The sequence below is a fragment of the Falco punctatus genome (genome assembly GCF_963210335.1).
Source record: "Falco punctatus genome assembly, chromosome: 13".
Taxonomy (NCBI): Eukaryota; Metazoa; Chordata; class Aves; order Falconiformes; family Falconidae; genus Falco; species Falco punctatus.
In genome coordinates this window covers 12024596-12049584 of record NC_137593.1, presented here as the reverse complement: position 1 = coordinate 12049584, position 24989 = coordinate 12024596, and the positions used below count along the sequence as shown (strand labels likewise).

The window sequence follows — 24989 nt, the reverse complement described above, 5'->3', positions numbered from 1 at the left end:
GTGAGTGCGGTGCTGGCCGGAGGCTCCGGTAAGCAGTGCAAGTGCTGCTGTTCATTGACGGTGCAGGAAAAAATTACAGCCTGTAGGTACCAGTGGTAAGGTGGTGCCTACAGCCCTTGTTCTCCCTCGCCAGCTTCAGGCAGCCTGCGGACACGCTACAGTTGCAGCGTGAGCAGCAGGCCGGCGCTTTCCCGGAGCAAGGTGGGCATTTATTCGGACGCTGCAACGAGTGCGACTCCTTAAGGATTGATGACATCGAGGAAAAGACACGGAGCAGTTGGTACTTTTCCCTCCTGGCTCCCGTGTCCCGTTGTGCGGCAGCCGGCGGGGCGTCCCCCCACCCCCCCCCGGGCGCCTACGCTTCCGGAGCTCGGAAAGCGTGCCGGCACCACCGCCGTGGCCGGGGGCAGGCGGGCCCCCTCGCACGCCAGGTTACCCCAGGCGAATGGAAAAATGACGCCCCAAAAGAGCTGATTTCGGGTTATTTTGCCGAGGCGCCGCGCGTTCCCCCGCCCCCCGCCCGGAGACGGGCGGCTCGGCTGCGCGCGCGCCCTGTCACGGGTGGCGCATGCGCGCGCCCTGCCCGACCCGGGGCTTTCCCGCGCCTGCGCAGGGGCGCGCGAAGCCGGAGCGGCGGCGGGCGGCGGGCGGCGGCGGCGGGGGGAAATGGCGGCCGCGGTGCTGGCGGCGCCGGAGGGCGGCTCTGCCGTGATGCCAGCGGGGAACGCGGCGGCTTGTTCTCCGCCACCCGGCCCTTCAGGCCCGGGTTCGTGGAGCCGCTCCCTAGATCGAGCCTTAGAAGAAGCGGCGGCCAGCGGTACCCTCAGCTTGAGCGGCAGGAAGCTCCGGGACTACCCGCGGGCCAGCGCCGCCAACCACGACCTCAGCGACACCACCCAGGCCGGTGAGGGACGCGGCGCCGGGGGGCGGGGGGGCCGGCGCAGCGGGGAAAAGGAGGAGAGGGGAGAAGGGGAGACGCCTGGCCCTGCCTTGCCCTCGTAAGTGCCTCGGGGCTGGGGGCAGCCGGTGTGGCGGGCCCTGGCAGCTCCCCATCGCGGGGCGGGGGGGTGGGGGGTGGCTGTTCTCCCCCCGCCGAGAGTGAAGCTGAGGAGATCAGTTTGCTGCCTCCTCAGTAACTTGAAGCTGGATGCGCGAGGAGGAGAAATTTCCTCAGTGGATGTTGGGGGGGGTGGAGCCCCCCTCATTCTCTTGAGGGGTGTGGGGGGGATTCCCTCAGCGGTGGCCGTGCCCGCAGGACTCGCTGGGGCCGCTTCTCCCTCACGTTCCGGCCGCCCCCCTCCGCCCTTCCTCCCCCGGCCCGCGGCGGGACGGGGAGCCGGGGCAGGGCTCTCCGCCCTTCTCGGCCCCGTGAGATCGCTCCCTTCGTTGGGTTTTTTTTCTTTGTCGTCTCTACTCTAGAGGTGTTTCCCTTCTTGGAGGCGGTTTTAAAACGAGTGATGAGGCTTTTCTCAGTACTGCTGCGGTTTTAGCCAGGCATGTTCTTGTTATGATGTATGTCTGTGTGAGGGTGTGTGTGTTTATACCCATCTATACGTGCCCTTGCCATCTCTCCCCATGTGGTGTTGGCAGGGGCAAACAACTTTCCAAGAAGGGCTGTCAGGTGTGCATGTGCCAAAGACAACTGTTTCTTCTGCTCTTATGCTTCTATTATGGTTATGACACCCATAAGCAAGATATGAAAGCTACTGTTAACAAAGTGATGTTCTTTTTCTTTTTTTTCTCCTGTATGATACAGATAAAAAGATTAAGGATTTTTAAGAAATATTTTACAAGGTGTAGTAAGCAGTAGGTTTTTTCCCCCTCTGCTCCTCAAATATGCACATAGCAGTAGATTAAAAATATATACTTTCCTTGTAAGCACTGGATGATAAGCAAAACCATGCTTGCAGAGTATGTTTACATATTACTGTATTGAGTAGAGAGATGAGACTTGGGAAATGAGAGTTTGTGCAGGATGTAGGATGTAGCATTGTGTAGAGCAAATCTAGTTTATGTTTGTTTTGATTGTCTAGTTGTATAAGTGAAGTAGGAGTAGTTTTAAAAGATGTCAACACGCTATTTGTTTAGCTTTGATTGCTTTCTATGCAGTCATTTAGATTTTCTAGTGTTTTGAGTTGTAGCTTAAGAAACTTAAAAATAAACTCCAAATGTCACATTTTTTAAAGTTACCATGTTTGTTAGTTTGTTGATACACTCTCAGTGAAGTAATTCACAATGGAGCCTCCTTTAAAATTGTCTGACTTCATACTCTGTCCTGTAACAACCTATTTCTGCAAAAATCTGTCATTAATAGAAAAATATATATAAAAAAACCAAACCAACCACTGACCAAACCTTGAGGCACTTGAGGCAGCCGTTTGGTTGACTTGACACATCTATAAATAAAAATGCTTCTTGTTAGGGTATAAAATTTTTTTTTGTTCAAAGGGTTTTCTGCAAATGCAGTTGCACAATGTATGTGTAGTGGGCTGATCTGTAAGCAAATGCAGAACATGCATTTGTAAGGGATTTGGTTTTTTTGTTTATACTGCTATTCATTTACTGTACTCTTAAACAATTTGTGGGAATTCTTGTTTCCACCGAGGTTCCCATCTATTGTGATGACTATTTACATTGTAGTTGTTCAAGAAGCATTAAATGCTAATAAGCGGCAGTGCATACCATACACTTTTGTGCATTTATCATCACAATGAACCTTAGAAAAAAGCTGGAGCTGTTCTTAAGTTGTAAGAAGCAAAGCTTATGGGGTGGATGGGGGATGGAGACATTTTGTTTAAATTCTCTTTTTTGAAGGCTGCTGTGAATAACTTCGTCTTGTGCCTTTAGTGTGGTCTTTTCTATGACTTTTCTGTTTTGAATAAGGCTGAACAGTGGAGAAAAATCCGTGCAGCCGTTTCTTACCTCCAGTTTTTAGTTAAGCACTCAGCTACAAGTTTAATCCGCTTCTTTCCACATGTCAATTTTTTTCTTGTGAACCTTCCAATCCTTTTGTATGGGAATAGCCACAAATAATACAGTATTATGTATATGTGTGTTAGGTGTTGCAAACACTTAAAATAAATACTTTTAATAACTGCCTAGACTGTAGACTCCCAAGTGCCTTCCTGCATGCTGTGCTGCAAAGATTCAAAGCACATCAGGTGGGGCATGTCTGTGTGGAGTTTCATAAAAATCATTGGAATTCCACCCAAAGTATAAACTGAAGACAAGACAATGTATATGCAAACCTTACTCTTTTTTATGTTCCAGAATAGACACCTCTTTAGTGTGGATCATGTTATACTGGTATAGCTCATTCCTATTGTAGTAATAAAACTAATTGCGTGTCACTGTAACTGCATCAATGCTAAAGAGGTGGGAATGAGTCACGTCCCTTATTAATACAACTACACTTCTAGAAAACCAGCACCTAGCATAGCCTTAAGCCTTAACAGAATCACTGGCCTTGCCTGGAAGCTGCTGTTAACACAGATGAACCAGCAAAGCGGGTCAGAAGGAACAGGGTATTAGAGATTAGATGCCTGATCAAGTTTAGTTGGGTGCTCTGTGCAGATTTTGAGGTTGATGGTGGGTGAGGGGAGAATCCCTTTAAGTAGATGTCAGTCGTAAGGTACATTTTCAAACATTAAATCAATGGGAAGATCACATTTCATTGGATACAGAGTTGACAGTAATACTAACCATGGTGCTCAATCTGTAATAGCTTCTAGGTACCATTCTTAACCACTCACTAAACAATCATCAGAGCTGAGTTTCTGGCAGGTGTAACTTAACTGTGGAAAAATACTTGATAAACAGATAACAGAATATCTCAAGTTGGAAGGGACCCATAAAGACCATTGAGTCTAACTCCCAGCTTCTTGCAGGACTACCTAAAACTAAACTATATGACCAGATCAGGTTTGCTGTGTTTTTATTTTGGAAGTTAATATAATATTTCTGTTAGGCATCAGTGAAAAAAATAAGTTCCTTGTTAATCATTTGCCTCAGTCACTAAACTTTTCACTGGAAAGTGAATTCTCTAGTAATGTCAGAGCCTCATCTGCTTCTGGGCACTGCTGTTTTCCAGGTGGTGAAGACCCACAGGCAGCTTTTTAAACCAAAGTCAGTGCTTAAGGTTGTTCTCAGAACTGAGCAGGTAACTTCAGCAGGCATTGAAGTAACAGTAAGTTCCTGGTTATTTTGTACTTCAACTGGAATTAAGATCATGTAATATAAAATCAAATTGAAGATGGGGTGGTCTATGCTTGAGAGCTTTGAATTGGATTAGCAGGAAGGTAGCTCCCCACAGTGTGTGATGCAGTAGTCCATCTAATGTTCCTGTACATGTGGGGTGGCTCATGTACAAGAAAAGCAGCATAATAATAACTTAGATACTGAAAGAGGGCAGCTGTTCTTTATGCTCATTCTTACAACTTAATTGGAATTTTAGGAAGTGACTCAAGCTTTACAAAGTTCATTGATGATGAATAGTGAGAAGCTTCTTCATTAACAAAGCAAGGATGTACTCTTTTTCTTTTGTACTCTTTGCATTTAACCTGCATTATCTATCCACATTTTATCTGGGTTTAATTACAACCCATTTGTTTATTCCACTCTTGTTCTTGACCGGGGAGTAGAAAAATGAAGGGCTATAAACCATCTAAGTTAAATATGAAAGGAAGCACGGTTTCATTTTGCCAGTGTTAATGTAGACTCTGATGTCATTATTTGACAGCTTTCCCAGTGGCCTAAAGCATACATTGAGCAGAAAAGTTATTTGTCAAATCCTCTATGACAGCTGTAATTACCTAAATCACTCACTGTCTCTATTTTTAAAGGAGAAGATGGGAACGTGTGGGTTTAAGCAACAAAAGAAATGGCAGTTGTATGGAAATCAACTAGTAAGATAATTACATGCAGTGTACTATGTCTTGTTTCTGGAATATATTAGTAGCGAAAAAGGATAGTAAGACTCAAAGGAAGAAAAAAAAAATTGTCTGCTACTACCTTTTGAATGACTTTGCCAATAGGTATCTCTACAGAGTTTTGTTCATAGTAGCTTTCCATAGAAATGGTAAAATCTGGCCATGGTGTCAATAAAATTTCTATATGATAAGTGCTTGCATGCATTTAGAAAGATTACAGTTACTGTATGAGTGTTCTGCAGTAAAAAGTCTCACTGGTATTTTTCTTTCCTGCCAGAAATTTAGTTGATATTACCTGATGAAATGTAAAACAGCTTGAGAAGTACAGTATGGCTCATACAGTATTGGCTATATTTCCCAAACATTTGTTCTTAAAGCCAAAACAGCAGAATCTAAACCAGCCTAAGATTAATAATTGTTTGCAAAAAAACATCTTTGGGTTACTGTATCTTGACTATAGTTTTACTATGGTCTTTAAGATAATTTAGAAGGAAATGGGATTATTCTTTGTTCAAGTCACAGGCTATTTGTCAGAAGAGTTTGCAGTGTTGGTGCTTAGATTATCTCAAGTTTCAGTATTAAAAATCAAAACTAACATTTCATTAAGGTAGTTCAGAGTCTTGTGCTCAGATTTTTATACTTTTCTCTACCCTTACCAAAACCTAAACGGAAATACACTGTCCAGAGGTTCTAGTAGCTGTAGGGGTGAGAAGGAGGGAGGATGACAGTCATTCCCCAGACTTTAGATGGTAATCTAGCTTGTTCCATTCAGTTGAACTCTTTGCGACTCCTACTTATGTCAGTCCCTTTATAATTTAGCTTGCTTCCTCTTGTTTTCTTTCTTGTTACGTTTCTGTTATTAGAAAGTCTTGATCTCACGTGTGTTCTGTGCATAAATACTGGCATTTCTTAGTCTAGGCTAACGGAATTAATCTGAGCGTGGTGCTTTGGTAAGGTGGTAAACTGAAGTTGGTTCTCTTGCTTATTTTGCTACCCTCAAAACACGGAGAGCAGTAGACTGTTGTAGTTCATTTTTGTTGTATGTGTTCTGTTGGGTTTTGGTGGAGAGCTGAGGCCTGCAGTGATGCTCAATGGTTCTTGGCACACTGGCAGTGTTTCTGCCTAATGTTTTATAGCATCTGGGGAAGTGGAGCTTAAGCTTGTAGTTTCTAATCCTTGTTGCAATAAAAGTAGTAAGTGACATTCAGAATGCCTTTGTTTAATGAGTTGATCTTTTAAAACAAAAAACCAAAAAGCCCCACCATCAAACTTTTACTACCAGTAAACTTGTCTAAGTGGTGTTTAGGGTTGCATGTGTTTCTAGTTACTTCCCTAGTAGTCTTCCACTTCCCTACCTCTATCACGATCAGACTTTTTACCCACCCACCCACTACAGTCTTGTCTGCATACATGCTCCTTTTTGGAGATAACTGTAACTACATAAAAAGTAGAGAGGAGAAGATTGATAGGTGAATATACTGAGTCCTGCAGTCACATGAAGGACAAATTCAAGTTTAGGAGGAAAGGAAATGTCTTTGTTTTTCTCATGGTGTTTCCAGCCCTCTTCTCCTGTGGCTGTACCTGTGCTTGGAGGTAGCAAATTTATATTGGTTAAGTACTCCCTGAAGTCTGTTGTAAATACACAGCCTAATGTGATCCAGGTTCTACGCTGATGCCAAATGGGGAAGGTCTGTCTGCACCTGCTGCTGCACAGTCAACACCAGTAGTCATTGCCTTCCAGCAAGCTGTTTCATACTTACCTGGCTGAAAGCTCAGTCAGTAACTAGTTGGATCAAATCTTTGGACAGCTCGCTACATTTTCACGTGTGTGAGTGCCAGCAAACAGAGAGGGTGGAAAGACTGTATGGGATGATAAGAATGAGATGGTCTGTTTTGGCAGATATATAAGCTTAAGTTGACTTGCATCAATTGTGAAATCACATCTGAACTCTATTTTGTAGCCTTTACCACTGACCTGTTGTAGATTTGCTAATTATCTTTTGTAAAACAACGTGCTAGACTTTGAATCGGTAAGCCTAGGAATTTTTTCTTTTAGAGTGTGGCTTACAGAGCTGAATTGCATTCAGTGAAACTTTACTGCTGACAGATTTCAATCTCATGCTTTCATTTGGCAAAATACATTATTTTATGCAAGTAATTTTAAACTGATGGTTTAGGTTTCACTGTAGAATGCAGCAATCAGTTTCTTCAGTAGAAGAACCAGCAGTAAAGAATTATTTACAATAAACACTGCAAATTATATAGCATGTGTTAAAAATAAAATTACATAGTAGCTAACGAAAAGGCTGTAACTCAATTCAAGGGTTCTTCTCTCTTTAGTAACTAATCGGGCTTGGATCTCATGGTTTCCAATGTTAGCCAAACAGCTTGAATTAATTGCAGTTGTGTATTTAGCTGAAATCATGAGCTCTGCAGTGTGCTTTCTTCATCTGCTGTGTCCCCCTCTCCTAAGTGGAGGGGTCAAAACTCATTCATGTTAAAGTGTCCTGGCAGTCCGTGCTTTAGAGTTAAAATACTGCTTTAGTTCTCTGGATTATCGATACTTAGAGAAGATTGCAAAGGATAATACATTGTGGTCTTTTCTTTATAGGATTGTTTTGCTTAAGTTAGTATTTTTGTATATATGCAGGAAGAGGACATTTCCACTTTGTAGTCCCCAAAACTGTCCTGATAGTGCCTTGCTTCAGCCTCATGTAGGATTCTGCACTACAAACCACTGCTTTCACTGACAGAGCCCAGAAGCCTCTTTAGAGTGAGGAGAGTCTTTGTTCTTTCCTAGCTGGTAGTCTTACTGATTTGAAAATGTAAATATTTGCAGTCATAGTCTTCTCTAAATGTAGTTCAAGCACTCCAAAATGAGGACATACCTAAAAAAAATCCAACTTGCTATGCAGCCCAGGTGTTGGCTGCTGGAACATAGGGATTTTAACCATAGTCTGCTCTGTGCAGAAGGCAGTAGTGTTAGCAAGCATCTATTGAATTATTTTTCCCCTGCATTGCTGAATGACCCATGTGAATTTTAGTCTCTTTATTTTGCTTATTGCTTTAATTTAGCTCTGAATACAGAAATACGTTATTGTTGCCTTGGGCTTTTGGGTAGTGCTCCCTATTATTGAAAAGGTTTCAAACACTTTTTCATGTAATCTCTGTGAAGTGAAGCAAGGTAATGTTACTGCATTTTATATATACATATGAAGCTCGGAATCAAAGTGTTTGCTGATTTGGGGTACTAAATTCAAAACAGTGCCTGAACTTTCAGACAACCAAGCTTGTACAGGTTACTTTTTTTGTTGTTGTTGTAGTTCTTAAGAACTTCATATGCCTTGGTGACTCCTCAGGAGTACTGGAAATCAAGCCCAATATCTAGAATAATGGAAATACATGATTGATTACTACCTTTGGAAAAATTAGGTTAGAAGATTTGCATGGTGTTATGAAGGAAATATATGGCACTGACAGGATGAAATCTTTTTCCAAAGCAGCGTTAAGCAACTTTCAGTTTAGCTATCCCTTTCTCTTTGTGTAATTCCCTGTCTTTTCCCTAACGTTTTTTCAAGAACAGTCTCTTGTATAAGACTGTTACTGTGATCAGTCCTGATTCTTCCAGTCATTTCATCCTGTCTGAAGAAATCTACTTGAACAGAAAAATCCTGATCATGGGTGAAAAGTAATATGCAGTTGTTAATTAAAGACCTGTGGATAGTAGATATGCACAGGAAGTGAGCAATTAAAGTTATGTGGGCATCTTTGATCACAGGCTATGCTGTCTGCATACTTGATTTAGCAATGTCATGTAAATTTTTAACTGAGTTCTCTCTATGCAAAATGTCAGTGCCTTTTTCGGGTTATTTTCCTAATGCTGCATTCCAAATTCAGTCTGAATTTCTAGATTCAGTAAATTGGAATCATGCTGGCATCCGTGTGACTCATAAGGACAGTTCAAACCTTTACATCCATCAGGTCTCTCTTACCTGAGCCAATAAGAGAGCAGTAAGTTGTCATTCCTTAGGACCTGTTTGTGGAATGGGATGCTCTGCCTTTGAGTTGTACAGATGTTTGAGAGGAGAGGAGTGATGGTATGTGCAGGTCTTGGCTTCTGTGGTTGGTGTATTAGAGGAGATTGTGCTCTTCCAGGTTGGGGTTTCTCCTTATGTTCATGCCACATGTTCTGTCCCCAGCAATATGTTGTTATTTTAGTTCTGTCTCTTCTGTCCCCAATTTCTTTTTTCATCTCTTTCATCACAGCTTCCATGTCTCAACTTTTATTCTTTCCTTGTTAATCTTGCCCTCTGTCTGAAATGCCTCTCTCATTGCCAGCTCCGAGTCTTGTCACCCAAGTTGTTAGCACAATAAAAAGAGGAATAATCAGTATCTTAGTGTTTGGTAGAAAACTCCTTGTAAATTCAAGGAAAATATTAATTTTAGGGTGCTGATAAGCCTAGTAGTGATTTAAACCTGCTTAATTCATTATTACTCTTATTTATGGCTGTATATATACTACTCAGTTCCATCTTAGGCCAAGGCTTTTACTGGTCTTTGAGTTGGTGTCATACACTGTTCTCTAAGAGTAAGAGTCACTGAGCACAGTAATAGCAGGACAATTAGGTGCTTGTCATTACATTAACTCCAAGCTCAGCTATGGAAGAAATGTTTTTGTAGGGGGCCACAACTGAATGTGGTTATGAGCCATAAAATATCTGCTACTTCCTTTTATTCTGCTGGCTTGCCAAGGGGTGGCTTAGCAGGGTACAAAAAATATCTTTGGAACCCATCTGTGCTAAAACAGCAGATTGATCGTTTGAGCTGTATAAATGTGTTGCATAATATTCAAGTGTTCTATATTGCATGGTGGTTCTGCTGCTGTGCAAAATGTATTCCATCATTCAGGGATGCCTGTGTGTCAACAGATTGTTATAATTACTGTTAAAAGTTGTAGTGTAAGAAGGAAAGTCTAGAAGCTTCGCTGCTGATACCCTTCACTGGTGATTAAATGTTAGCTTTAATTCTGAGCATGGTAGAAGAAATTTTCGTGGAGAATACTACCCCACATACACCCCCCCCCCCATAACTGATACTGTTCAATCTGCCTTGTAGTTCCTGTACTCCTTGAAAACAAATTTTTTAAAAAAATCAGCTTTATGAATTGAATTTTCATTTTAAAGGTGCAGTCATAGCATTTATTGTGAGACTATATTTAACTGCAAATTTCTTACTATGGTCAACATATTTTTCTTATTTTTTGTTTTTAAGATACTTGCTCACAATTTTTATCCCTTCAAGTTTTTAATTTTCTCTGAGGGAGAAAGAGTGTTAATTTGTAGTTAGAAATAAGAGGAAGAAGACTTTGGTTTATTTTGTTAGTGCCCAAATGCACAGCAACTATTTAAAATCTGAAGTATTCCCTCTTTCTGTTGGTTAATTGATACGGTGAATATTAACAAATGATTCTGAGATTTATTCTCTCTTCATGTACAGTAAGGAGGCTAGTTTTTTATTCAAAAACATTCTTTTTACAATTTGCTACTGTTTACCTGAAGGTTTATTTATACTACCAGAAATACACTTTTAAGATTATTAATGTGATTATTAAACAAACAAAAAAAAAACCCAAACAAAAACAAAACAAAAAAAACCCCAAAACACACACACTCCTTAATATGAACATAAAGCCATAGTCCCTCTCTTACGTGGCATGTTATAATTTGAAGAATTAACTTTTTCCCAGGGCTATACTTTAAGATATCAAGAATATAAGGGATTACAAAACCACACCTGTATCATAATTGAGAACTTTAATGATTGCAATATGCCATAGTTTTTGCAGATTTAACTTTCAGTGCTTTTTCCATATAATTACATTCATCACAGGTTCAAGCGTGCAGATGGTTATGATCATGTGGTATAAATATGAAAAAATTTAAGTATGAATAAAGAGTGTGGTACAAACTATTTGTATATCCTAGGTCTGAAACTTGCGTTTTGTTTTTGAGGATACTTTGGTGGCTACAAAAATCTCTACATACCATGTTTTCTAAAAATTGGTTCTTTTAGATACTGAAAATACCTTGACAGTACTCTGTTAACAGATTGCAAAGTTGATTGCTCTTCTTGCTTTTTTCAAGAGTGTTTCTGTTACTTAATGCAAGAATCTCTTCCAGTTCACAGAATTCCATCTAGACCAAAGTATTCAAGTAAATAAAATAAATCTTTGAACATGGCTTTCCTAGCCAGAAATACCTATTTCTTATGAAATTAACATGCTTCATGTTTTTCTTGAATTTAATTTTTTCTGCACCATGGCATTCTATTCAAATTGCTATTAGGGAACAGATGAGGGAATTATGTTCACTGCTATTAGTTAAGGAGTTTACAGCACTTTGAAAGGGGAAGGCACAACGGAAGTGGTACTTTTCCCCCACAAAGCCTAGTGCACATGATTTGCGTGTGAATTGTGTAACTAATACAGATGTAATCTTTGAAGTGTCTGCCTTCTCTGCTTTCACAAATACATGCTAAAATGAGGAGTGCATCTGCTGATCTGTTAAGTACTTGATGTCAACATTACTGAGTGTAGTTTCTGTTCACAGTCCCTGTAGTGCTGCTTCAGAAAGTGGGTAAGAAATAAGTCTGTGGAAGTTCCATTTCAATAATGAGTTATCAGTTTGAAACTAGGTGTTTTAATAGCTTTTCACATTTAAATAAAATTAAAATATTATTCAGGTTTATTTTTCTTAAAACATTTTTCATCTTTGGATATCTAAAACAAAAGTAAAAAATACATATTTTCATCAATAATGGAAATGTTGGCACAGTACTTCCAGATTTGCAGTATTTACATAGATATATGTATCTATGTAATACTTGGGAACACCACTTGTGACCAGTTACCAGCTGGATGTAACTCCATTCTTGTTTGTAAAGAATTGTTAAATACTATCAGGTGAAATATAAACTAAAATGGGTTTATTTTCAAAAATATTCTATGGTTAGACTTTTCACAGGTTTCTCATTCTTGCTTTATAGTAGCCAAAAGAGTTTTATTTTACTTTTTTTAGAAGTATAGATGTGTTTCTGTGCTTCTAGTGAGCTTGGGGTAGATTTTCTTCGTCTTCTACTTACAATAACAAGATCAATAATACTTTCAGGGCAAGAGAAGTATTCAGTACTGTCACTGTTGTTAGCATTTTATCATGATTTTTCTTTTTGTGTAAACTTAAATATCCTGCTTGACTTGCATTTTCCTACCCTTACTGCTCACTTTTTGCTGATCACTCCCATATTTATGCTGAAGCTAAATTAATCTTTTAATGCTGTGCCATTTTTATAATGTCTTCAAAATTGAATAGCAGGACCAATTATTTTCAATGCATAACCCTTCCATTTTGCTGTGTGAGATTCATTGGTTTGTTCTTTGCTATTCAGTGAAAATGGAATTTGTAATTTCAGGTCTTTCAAGTTATCAAGTACCCTTGCTGCATCAAAGCCCATCTCTCCTATCTCTCCATTCTTCTGTGCAGACTTCTGAAGGCTGAAAGTTGTTGAAGCTGAATTATTTTCATTATGTCTCTTGATTAAAATCCAGGGAGTGATTGTTGCATGGGACTGTTTTCTCTGGTTTGGGGTTGGATTTGTTTGTGCAGTGCTGGAACTACTAGTTTACCTGCTTTTTTACCTAAGTTGAAGACTGTTGTCCCTCTTTTAACCCAAGCTTGTTATCCTAGTGAGGTTCTGGGGAAAATAAATGGATTGACTAAATATTAAATGTATGCTTTTAACAATGCTTATAATTTTTAATAGGAAAAAAGTAATAAATGGATGCAGAGGTTTGCACATGGACTTACAATCTGGCAATAGTTCTAGCGTTCTAGCTCCATTTTCAAAGGTTTTTTTTATGGCTTTTGCTTTAAAATGATTTTTGGGGGTTTTTAAGGTCTGTTTGTTTAGTTGGGTGATTCCTTTTATACCTGAAGAAACTGTATCTGGGAGGCTTGGGGGGATGAATTCATTTACTGTGTATTACCCCTCTCTGCTAACTTTGTGAAGCAGTCCTGTAAAATGAAACCCTGCTCTGCTGGAACACAGTCAAATATTTCATAAGCAGTGGGCAGAAGGCAGAGTGTCGTTGCTGAGGAGCAGTAGTATGCTTTCATACATTTCATGTGTCATGCTTTTGTCCATGTGTTAGCATGTATGAAGCAGTTTCTCTGTAACTTTGAGATTTTTTTTCCATTTGGATTTTTTACGTGCTTGCGAATGAGCACTTTTTTAAAATAAAGTTGTGTGTATATGTAGAGCTTTAAAAATACTAGCAGTTAAAATAGTCATGAAATGGAATAATGGAGATCTCTGGAAGTGGAATTTTCATCGTCACTGTTGTACAGTGTGGGCAGTTACCACGCAGATTTTCTTCTGTGGCTCAGTGTTTGTCAAGAATTCTTCTAGTGATGCAGAAAGCTTTTGTTCTCCATTTTCTCCTGCTCTGTGCAGTTTGTACTGAGCCGATATAGATAAAAGTTGTCTCTTGCACAAAACTGATGTTTCTCAAAAAGAGCTGGAGGGCTAGAACCAACCAGCCAAAAACTTTCAAAGTGACTGCTACAGTCTGAGATTAATTTCTGCTACAGTCTGAGATTAATTTCCATCATGGCCTCTTAAGAGCAGTGTTTACTGTTAAACCTTGACTTAAGCATTTCCCTGAACAGGGATGGGTTTGGTTTGGTTTTGAACAAAAATATCTTTTCAGTTGTAGTTGGACCATTTAGGGTTCTGTTTTGTGTGTTTGCTGCCAGGGATTCATAATATTTATTTGGTGAAAAGACGTACACGATTCACCTCAAGTATTAATTTGAGTATGTAACAGTTGTTTTGATAGAATTACTACTAGTTTTTAGCAACCTTAGCTTTTAAAAAGGTGAAGATATATGAAATTGTGACCACAATTTCTGTAGTCCTTGATCCCTGCTAATGTCTGCATGGTATGTTTCTGACTGAAGGTGACTTTTATGATTTCCAGATTAAAAATTTATTTCATATTATGAACATGTTTTGCCAATTGCTGTCATTTATCTCCTCATTTAGCTGTTCTCTCTGTTTGATATGAGATATTTTCCATACATATCCTATACTGTTGTTTTATTTCTTGACACTAAAATGGCTTGTACTGCACAGATGACTTGGTAAGACTCCAGCTCTTATTCTAGAATTCTGGCAATAATTGTCCTATTGAAAATTGCAATGCTGCTTGTGTAAAGTGTAACAGACTTTTTTTGTTAGGGATGATGTCAGCATGAGAGATGGCCTCAAGGAGTCATTAAAAGAACATAGGACTTTTGACTGTTGGACTTTATTGACTTTTCTCCTCAATAAAGTACCGTTCTGCTGAAGACAGATTAGTGCCCGCAGTGGTATGGGACATACTGGTGACCTTACTGTGTATTCTGATGAAGCTGTATCTAAGTGCCGCAAATTTGGAGGCACTCTATTAAGAGCTTCAGAGAAATGCAGTAATGACAGGCATAAAATTTTATAGAAATACTTGCCTTTCTCTGAAAGTAATTGGCCTTTTTATGTGAAATTACTCACTTTGCTTTTTAAGACCTTTGTATTTTCAGTTCTAGTTTGAGCTGGTTTGTTTCTAACTGTCCATTTAAGACATTATGCAATGTATTCACAGCTAAAACTTTTCTTTATAAAACAGCCCATCTGTTGCTGACTTTAATATATTGCTCTACTGAAATAGTCTGTGGGGAAAAAGGGAGTAAGGTAATATTTTTTTTTAACTGATTGGTGAAACGTGTAGGGAGAATATGCAAAACTAATGTGATGCTAGTTAAATTAGCTGACGTGAAAATACTTGTAGATGAGGAATTGTTATCTACAATATTAAGATAAATTGAAGTCATTGCTAGCTTTTAGTAAAATAGATTAATGGTAGAAATATTAAGTCTTTGCTGGTTGCATTCTACATTTCCAGCCCTCCTGACTGACTGACTTTTGCCTTTATTTCATGCCAGGTCTCCTTCCCCAAGTTATGGTTTAGTCATGGAGCCATAGGAATTGCTGAATACATTAGATACTTCACTGATACAGATGAAAGCCAGAGCAGAGCATTAAGCAAAGTGACAGTAAACTTTTACAGTCTTCCTCTCTGATAGTCTCTTCACGTGGAACTCTCAATAGCTATGAACAGATTGTTGAGGGTGGTTTGAAAACATAGTGGGTGTACTTGGAGCATCTAAGCTGTTTGTGGGAGTGCCAGCTTGGGCAGCATAAATTTATTCAAAAGGCACTGTGCTGCCTTATAGGAGTTTTCTAGCCTGGCTCAGTGCTACCTAGGATGTCTTGATACTCTTCTGTCAGCAGTGTCATTAGTTATCACAGTACACTATCTGCATGAGGTTTTATACAAACCTGTGGTGTTACTTTATCCATGTTATCTGACCCTTCCTTCTCCTTCCTTTTTCTGAATAATTGAAAGTTGACTATTTTAATTTTTTTTAATTTTTTATTATTATTATTTAAATATCTTAAACCATAGGCTATGGTGCCTGGCATAGTATCTTAGAGCATAATCTTGAAATCCTGTATGAACTAGTATTTATCATATTTTTGTTTTCCTATCTTTTTTGTGAGAAGTTGTATGTGCAGCATAGTTTCTTGGCAAGAGTCTTTTCTATTTTACATAGCTTCTTCTATGTGTGCTACCTTACTACATGCTACATGCTTTCCGTGTAAAAATGGAGAGGTGAGGGAAATTGAATTGAAGGGGATGACAATGTGGGTTAAGACCTTGAAGCTCTCTGAGTGCTTACAGGCCACTCTCTGGACCATAAGAAAAATGTGTTTCTTTCAACTTGTAGAAATAAGGAAATGAGAAGTTGCTGTGTAGAACACACAGCCTTCTCTCCTCTCTTAACAAGCAAATGACTTCCTATTACAACACCAGCTCAGCCCTCTGTTCTGGAGGTGACAGCTTCTGTTGTGTCCTGTAACAAAGTACATTTTTGAATACAACTTACTATGATCTGAGGACAATTTTTTTAATGACAATGGCAAGCTTTTTAATTAAAAATAAGATTAAAAATATGTATTAAGTGACTTGACTCAGCATTCCAACTCAAGCCTGCAAAAGAACGTCTTCAACTGAAGTTTAAAGAAGCTTCAGTATAGTTTGAGGAGACACTGTCACAACACGTTGAAGAAGCTTCAGCCCTTTCCCCTGTTCATTCTCCTCTGGGCTGTAAACAAGATCACTAAGAACAAGTTGCTCTAAGTTATGAAGTGACAACCAGGTTCCTCCCCTGTGAAAGTGAGAAGTGATACTCAAGTCTTGAGTCATCAGTTGTCTTGAAATATTCAAGAGATGTAGAAGAAAATAAATTGTTTTCCAGTTGAGGAAGAGAGCCTGTATAAGGGAGGCATGCCTTTCCTGAATAACATAGGATAAGACCAGCTCAGGCCTATGGGAAGCACAAATAGTGGAAATCATTGGTGCTTTCATTGGGAGTATATCATTTTACTGGTATTTATTCTTCATGATCCTCAGTGTGAGAACTGAGAAAAGCATATGTCTTAAATAAACACAGATGAGGAAGAAATACAGGGGGAAAGGTAAATTTCATGTTATGTATACTGGGATTGAGGGCCTAAATCAAAGCAGCAAATCTGAACCATTTAATGATTCTAGGTCTCTTCTCCCCGATAACAAGTGATATGACAAGAGGAAACTCCCTCAACTTGTGCCAAGGGAGGATTTGGATTGGATATTAGGAAAAATTTCTTCACTGAAAGGGTGGTCAATCATTGGAACAGGCTGCCCAGGGATGTGGTGGAATCACCATCCCCAGTGCTGTTTAAAAAACACATTGATGCAGTGCTTAGTGGTGGACTTGGTAGTCCTGGGTTAATGGTTGGACTTGATGCTTTTAAAGGTCTTTTCCAACCTAAATGATTCTCTGATTCTGTGTTGCAACAAAACATTTACAAAACAAGCTTAATCTCCTTTGTTTTAGCCAAGATGGTTGCTTAATGGTAGAGGAAAATAGAATGCTTAAGTAATGAAGACTTTGATCTGATTCAATTCCAAGTAATGTCTGCTTAGAAAATCCTGATTAAGTATTTTCTTTCAAAAGTTGTTTTCTTTCTTCTGGCCTTTTTCTAAGCCTTTTTGTGAAGGCAAAACTTCAACTTGTTTGTCAGTGTGCAAATAACAGCTACTTTAAGGAGACTGTGCTGCCAAAGGAAGTCACTGACCTTATGTATCCACTAGAGATACAGTTTTTCTAAGTCCTAGTCCTCCCCAAGTTAGCTTCAGGCAAAAATTGCAGGAGTAGTTGCAACAACTTAAAAAAATCATGTGAACTAATTTGACTGTTTTTCTGCCTGGTGAATTGGGAAATGCTCACTCAAGCGTTGCAGGATCAGTAGCTTACAGCATTGGGCTGGTAAGGAGTATCCAGTAGATACACTTTTACATCAGTATAGTTGGATCCCGGAGCGTGTATCTCCAAGACTTTCACATACAAATTTAAACTAACTTGGTTAAACTGGTATAAAAGGCTAGGCATATATGTTTCACACTATGGTTTGATTTTTTTCTTTTTCTCTTTTTTCTTCTTGAGTTTAAAGTCAACAAGGAGTAGGTTTGCATCAAACCAAAATAGCCTCCTTTAAATCAGGTTTATCAATGAAGGGGTGAAACTCCTTACTAGTTTCATAGGTGTCGTCCGAAGGCAGCTTTCCCTGGAGATAAATACTTTCGTACAAAAAAACAGGGACCTGCAATGCAGCTGGCCTGTGAGGAGCTGAACTTCCCCAGTTTAACCGGACTTGGTGAGGTGGAGACTCTGGTTCATTTCCTCAGTGTTAGATCTTTTGCAACATTGCTTCTCCAACTTTCACTTAGTTTGTTTGGCTTTATGTTTTAGGGTTGTTTGATAGAGAATTGTCATTATACTGTTGGCTGGATGCCCACATTTAGTGACAGAAGGGAATGCAATTGCTAGAATTGAGATCGGGGAGAGGAATTGTCTGCCAGAAGTTAGAAGCAGAGCATATATAAAAACTTCTTTAACCTGAAACCCCATAGGAAGGGGTTAGAATTAATCCCGATTTTCAAACACAGATAAACAGTTCCACTTTGCATCATCTCTGCTGTAGCAGTACGAGTTGCAGTTTGTATTCTGTCTGTAATCTGTCCCATTGTATATTGACTGGTCATAAGGCCCAGCTGGTAGGTCATCTGACTTCCTTTATCTGCTTCTCTTTTAAAGCCACTGAATTCCGCTCCCTGCTAATCTGTAAAGTTGCTACATCTAATTCCTGAAGGTGTTTGCTTTGCTCCGCTATGTGCCATCCTTAAAATGTCTTGCTGTGTACTTAGTACCTGTACTGAGCAAAACTTGGGAATAAATCCCTGATCACAACTCTGTATTTGCTACCCTGAAAATAATTCTGTGTTTTATTAAAGTGTGTGTGTTAAGGAACCAAAAAAATGCAGTTTCATGGTTATTGTTAGTGCCTAGACTTATCAGCTAGTCCAAATCCCAGCTGCTACCAAAAGGCATGGTCCCTTTCTTCCCTACACATGCAGCCACACATTCTCATCTTCTCCCTTATATTGGTGTTGGAGATTACACAACTGCAGCATGAATCAGATCAGAAGGGCTGAAAACTATTTGTCGCATTGTATTTTTACAGGATTTTTTCTCAGTAATGAGAGCCAACTGGCTGTGTGGCAGCACAACCAGGAGTGCTGCACAAGGGAGGCGTTGATAATGCGTGGCCAGTAAGGCATCGTTCCCTTCATCGTTTGTGGCTTAGAGTAGCTGACTGTGAAGCCAGGGTCTCCATTGAAAAATGAATAAATAATACTTGACATAATTTTGATCCGTTTAGGCTACTGATTCTCCTACTCTAGAGCCGACTATAAGATAAGCAACCAGAGTCAATGGAATATTAAGTTCTCAGTTCCTAGCAGGAAACTGGAGCTTGTCACTCTTGCCTGTTCTCCAGTAACTCCACAAGAACAACTGTATAATGGTGTTCTATAGTTTCTGCTGGGTTTTGGTTTTTATTTTTAATAAACGAGCAATATAATTCCTTACAAAAGGAAAATGAAATTATTTCAGAGGATGTGGCATTGTATTCCAAGTTGTTACTCTGATTAGAATATTTATCCTCTTCTTGCAGTACTCATGAGGTCTGCTCCTGTGAGAAAGTCATGCTTTCATTGGGAATGTGCTTTCTTTTCAGAGGATGTACAGCAGCTGACATTAAGTGCAGGACTGTAAAATATGTGTTTGTTTAGTCAGTGTTTTTTAGGGCAACAAACACCTGTGAGATTTTCATTCATGTATAAGAGAAGGGTAGACTACAGCAAATATGCATTAAAATCGTGTGGAGAGAAAAAAGGGAGGGAGAATGGGAGTTGGTGCTTAGAATCTTCTGTTTTCCTCTTTGATCCTGGGTATGACTGAGTTTTCTTATTTAGTATAATTATAGTTCTTACAAATCTTTGTACATAGGTATTTCTAGTCTTAATACAGAATAGTGAATGTTGCAGAGACCAGGCTTTGTAAGAGAGTCTAATTCATTAATTTCTTGGCTTGATGTGATGTGTTTTAATGGAGAAGAGTTGAAGGGGCAACTGCTAAAAAAACCCTACTGTAGTTCAAATAACCTGGAAGCCAGATTCTGCAAAATTCCCTTGTGTGACTGTTCTTAAGATGCACTCCTGAGTTGTTTTTTTTTTAAAAAAAAAAGCTACCCAAGTTTAATTTTGTAATCTAGGTGTTGAAGGCAAAGGTAAGTGCTTTGGCAATAGTTCTTGCTCACTAAAATTGCTTCAAGCAAGGTATTTGTGAACGTTCCTCAGGGAAATGAGGGGGTTTCTTGGTTTTTAAAACCTTTGGCAAGAAGCTTTGTTATTTGTATTGAATGTTCCAAAACAAAACCATAGCCAGAGGAAATAGCATATGTGAAACTTTGATCCACACATCTGAAACTTGACAATGATTTGGCAATGGTTTGAAACAAGTTTTATAAAGCACAGTGTTAAGCAGCTTTGGTTAAAAGTATGTGCAAACCTTGTCTTTAGCACACAAGGCAGGAAACCTAGAGGCCTGATTTCAGTGTGAAGTGTAATCTTTCAATTTGCTTGCAGGTTATGCAGTGTATTCTCAGGTTGATGAAGTAGGCTTTGGTGGTAAGCACCTCTGCATTCCAGGCATAGCACCACCAAGTTGACATTTGGAAGAAACCACTAACCTTTGCCTCATTTTCTGTAACTGCAGAAATCATAGCCTGTTCATGTTGCAAAAAACAGCAGGTTGGAGATTCTCGGTTACAAAACATTAGTCCATGGAAATGGTTAAAACACAGTTTAATGCTACTGGTACTCCTGCTGATAGGAATGTGGTCATACCTATCAAGAATGGGTCTGCTGAGAATTGAAATGTGGTAAGTGTGTCAAGGATGGATCACATTTGGAATCTAATTTTCCTTCCTGAAATACTGGAAATTGGAACTAGAAGTTAAGGGGGATATTTCATTACAGGACTGCAAAAATAATGTAGGTGAAAACAGTCTTCATTATGCCTGTTACTCCGGTATTCCAGCTTGGGCAGTGGTGCTGTGGTGGTTTGACCCAGGCTGAATGCCAGGTGCCCACCAAAACTACTCTGTCACTCCCCTCCTCAATCAGACAGGGGAGAGAAGATATAACAAAAGGCTCATGAGTCAAGGTAAAGACTGGGAGATCACTCAGCAATTACTGTCACAGGCAAAACAGACTCAACCTGGGGAAATTAATTTACTACAGTTCAAATCAGAAAAACATGTTCCAACCACCCCTCCCTTCTTCCCAAATTTCTCAACATCCTCCCCCAGAACAGCATAGGAGAACCGGGAATGGGGGTTATGGTCAGTTCATCACATGTTGTTTGTGCCACTCCTTCCTCCTCACACTCTTCCTCTGCTCCAGCATGGGGTCCCTTCCCACAGGAGACAGTTCTCCATTAACTTCTGCAATGTGAGTCCTTCCCATGGGCTGCAGTTCTTCACACACTGCTACAATGGGTCCCTTCCACTCAGTTCGGTCCTGCAGAGCAGACTGCTCCAGTGTGGGTCCCCCCTGGGGTCACAAGTCCTTGCAGCAAACCTGCTCCAGCCTGGGCTTCCCATGGGTCACAGGCTCCTTCAGGCATCCACCTGCTCCGGCATAGGGTCCTCCATGGGCTGCAGGTGGAGATCTGCTCCCCTGTCAACCCCCATGGGCTGCAGGGCCACTGCCTGCCTCACCATGGTCTTCACCACCAGCTGCAGGGGAATCTCTGCTCCAGTGCCTGGAGCACCTCCTCTCTCTCTCACTGGCACAGATTGGTTTTGGGTTGGTTTTTTTTTTCTTAATATGCTGTCACAGAGGTGCTACCACTGTTGCTGATTAGCTTGGCTTTGGCCAGCGGTGGGTCTGTCTTGGAGCCAGCTGGCATTGGCTCCATTGAACATGGGGGAAGCTTCTGGCATCTTCTCACAGAAGCGACCCCTGTAGCCCCTCTGCTACCAAACCTTGCCGTGCAAACCCACTACAGGTGCTATCACATCAGCAGTACGCGTTACCTAAGTAAAACAAAGAAGGAACAGCCTCATTTTGGTTCAGTAAATGCCACCTTCTTTCACCTTAACTTAATAGGTTTACAAGAAGTATCTTAGATACATGGGAGAATAGCTGGGAAAAGTTCAGGTTTGACAGGACTGGCAGGTAGAAGGTGAGTCAGGACATGGCATCTCTGAGGTTTGTTTTAAGTTAGGGTATAACAGCAGTGGTGGTGTGTTACCACAGCAGGCAGGAAGAGGTAAAATCACCTGTCCTGTGTCAGGAAATCCTGCAGGTGTGAAATGAAGCTCTAAGGATGCCATCATTTTTAGTGCTTAGAAAGGAAAACATTTCCAGGTACTGAGTACAGAGACCATTCTATCAGAGAGGTATTCTTTTATGATTATTTCTGATTTTCCTGTGCAAATAGAGTCAGTACAATAATACCAGTAGCTCATCTGCTTAGTGCTGTGCTTTGATTTTATTAATTTTCTTTTAGTAGCTTTATGGGAATGTTTCCTAAAAATCAGCAGGGTCCACAAGCATTGCTCTTCTCAGATTTTCATTTCAAGTTCTGAAATCTTTGGGAGGTGAAACAATTCATAAAACCAGGATGAATATGCATTAATTTATTGAGCTAACAGAATGAATAATAAAAAAAAAGAGAAGTTAAGGTTTATATAACAATGTGTTTCAAATGCATTTGGAAATGTAATTGCTCTAATAGAGTTGATTCTAAGTATCATAATTAAGCAATCAAATGGCATCAAGTTCCTCAAAAGATCGGTTTAGTGACGTTATCTGAAACGTAAGCAGTTAATTTCCAGGGAGGAGCAGCCTGACTCTTCCGGAGTGGTAGTTGTAAATGAGTTGTTCAGGTGAGCCGCTTTCCATGTCTGTGAGGTTACATCAGCTACTTCAAGGATATTCTTCAGTGTGATTTCGGTTTTGTTATTGCTGTTGTGAAACTGTGGTGCTTGCTTCTGGTCTTGAAGTTCTGTATGTGGCAGGGGGAGTAAGTGTTTACACAGTTCCAGATTTTTAATATGTTCCTTCTTGAACAGCTGTACTTTGTCCTTTTACAGCAGTTCTTTCTACCTTTTGCCTTCTGTCACTGTACTGGCTGTCAGCCTCCTGGTCATTGATTGGTTTATCTAATTATTTATATGAAAATATATTTTTGTCTGTAAGGTGCAAGCTAATATATTTTAGGTTTGCCTGTTACAAAAGGAAAAGCAGGAATGTGCTTTCAAGTTACAATGCACGTTTCATGGTTTTAGGTAAAACAGAACATTTTGTTGCACTTCAAATTAAGTTATCCTAGTTGAGGGCAGTATATAGCAGCCAGTGTCACCATCAGGATTCAAACCAACTCACCGACACCAGTATTGTTGCATCACTGCAGCATTTTCATGGCTGATGTCACACAACTGCAACTGGGTTACTACAGAGGACACGATACATCATGGGTGGGAGCCCACAGTTTACAGCTGCTGACATAATGTCACAATCTCTTTTACATTAGTGTTTTGCCGGCGGGTGTTACGGTGGTTGCTGACATTTGGTTTTGAATAGATGGCCAAAGTTCTATGCTTTGCTGTTTTAAATTAAAAAAAAAAAAAAAAAAAAAAAAGAAAATTTAAAAGTGTGTTGGGAACACATGCAGATCTCTGGTGACAAAAGGCAGATTTTTTTAATCAACAAAATTTTGTAGCGCAGCCCAGGCTTAGAACTGGCCTTCATTGTTGTAGTTAATTGGAATGAGAGCAGAAGCCATATTCCCATGCAACAGGATTAATGGACTGATCACATTAGCATCTCGTGATGAATTGGAATTCACCACCACCCATCTAGTTTGAGTGCCAGCAACAGTTGAGCTGCAGCTCTCTTTCTTTGTAGTGTATGTGGTAGGTTAAAGTACCCAGTAGGTTAAACAGTGCATCTTTATGCATTAGTGATTTTCCTTTGGAGACAAAATTTGTGTTATAGCTTAAGTTAAAGATGTGTGAACACAGCCCTGGTTATATTTGATGTTAGAGGAACATTCTTCTTTGAGGAGGAAGAGTTTACATTTAATGCCAAATGATGCAATTTTAAATGTAGTGTATCCTCTAGTTGCATTTAACTTTGGATTTGCTGGCTTTCTGAATGTCATCCCAATTAAGATGGAAAAGGTCAGTGATCTGACTCCGCTCTGAGATTTCATTTTGTATTTGCACTGTTAGCTTTTTTATCTTTCACAGAGAGCTTAGTTCCAAAGAACGCTTCCCCTTTGCCAAAATTCCACATGATCTTGCCTTCAAGGAAATGCATACCATTTTTAGCAGGCTAGGATAGCCTTTTTTAAAAGCAGATTTCTCCTAACAGTAATTTTAACACATGAAATGTGAACACAAACAAATTAGTCCTAGTTCAATTTATAATAGCTGTATTTCACTCATGTTTATTTGTGATGAAATTCAGTGTTTGTGCTTTTTTTGGGGGATTAGTCATTTGCTCTTTGAAGCTTATGGTATGTCAAGCAGCAAGGGTGTGCACATGCAAATTAAAGCAAATAATTTGCATATTGCTGATTACTCCTTGCTTGATTTGACAGTTATAGATTTTTTCTTAATTCATGCTATAATATTTGGTTTTTAAAAAATAAATTAGACAATGTCTCACTGCAACATTCTGTCAATAGAAATTTTTGCACAATAATTTGTACTGTAACGCTTTTTTATTTTCTGGTTGTTGTTGAAGTTACTTTATGCATACAATAGCAGAAGAATATCACTAAAACAAGTCTTAATTGACAACATATTTTCAATAAAATACATTAGATTTTGTTCCCTTACCTCACTTCCACTGCAGGGTAGCATGTATATAAATATATAGCTGACCACTGGAGTGTGTTTTTCTTCTCTCCTGGTTTTGTTAGAACTGTTCCTTTCATTCAGATATTTTTAGGAATAAGGTGAGGAAGAGGATGGAGTTGTTGAATTGTTTCATACAATGACTGCTGTGTTCTCTGCCCCATTTCTGGTCCCATTTAAGATCTACTCTCTGGAATGGGGGGAGGGTTCCAGAGAGATTGGGCAAAATCAAAAATGTCACTGAGTTTTAGGGATGCTGTGTTTTGGACTTCGGGAAATTTGAATACTTGTTGGACATTTGCAGGAGGGCAAAGCAGGGATTGCAAATAACCAAAAGCAGTTCTTCATTGCAGATTCAGAATTCACACTGGATTTTATCATATATTGCTTCTGTCTAATTCTCAAGTTGTTCTTTTTTACAGTATAGCTTAGTCTTTTTTTTTTTTTTTTCCTAGCACTTGCCTTTTTTTTTTTTTTATGGTCTTGGCAGACCCATCCTTTTATCTCCCTGTTTGAGCACATAAAATTATGGATGCTGTGTATAAGATAGTCTTCTCATGGCCATCATGTGAGTAAAAATGCTGCAAACTT

At 39.6% G+C, this 24989-nt stretch overlaps 1 protein-coding gene across 10 annotated transcripts in view; it reads left to right on the top strand.

Annotated features, from left to right (window-relative positions):
• Positions 1-518: 518 nt before the first annotated feature.
• LRCH3 (leucine rich repeats and calponin homology domain containing 3) overlaps positions 519-24989 on the top strand; it is a 68439-nt gene continuing 43968 nt past the window's right edge. For 3 of the 10 annotated variants that reach the window (XM_080409348.1, XM_080409350.1, XM_080409344.1), the window contains exon 1: positions 601-904. In XM_080409348.1, the coding sequence (XP_080265474.1) occupies positions 667-904 (238 nt within the window). In that variant the 5' untranslated portion in view covers positions 601-666. Of the gene's footprint in view, positions 905-24989 lie in introns of all 10 variants that reach the window. The other 7 variants (XM_080409351.1, XM_080409345.1, XM_080409353.1 and 4 more) reach the window with 6 other exon arrangements.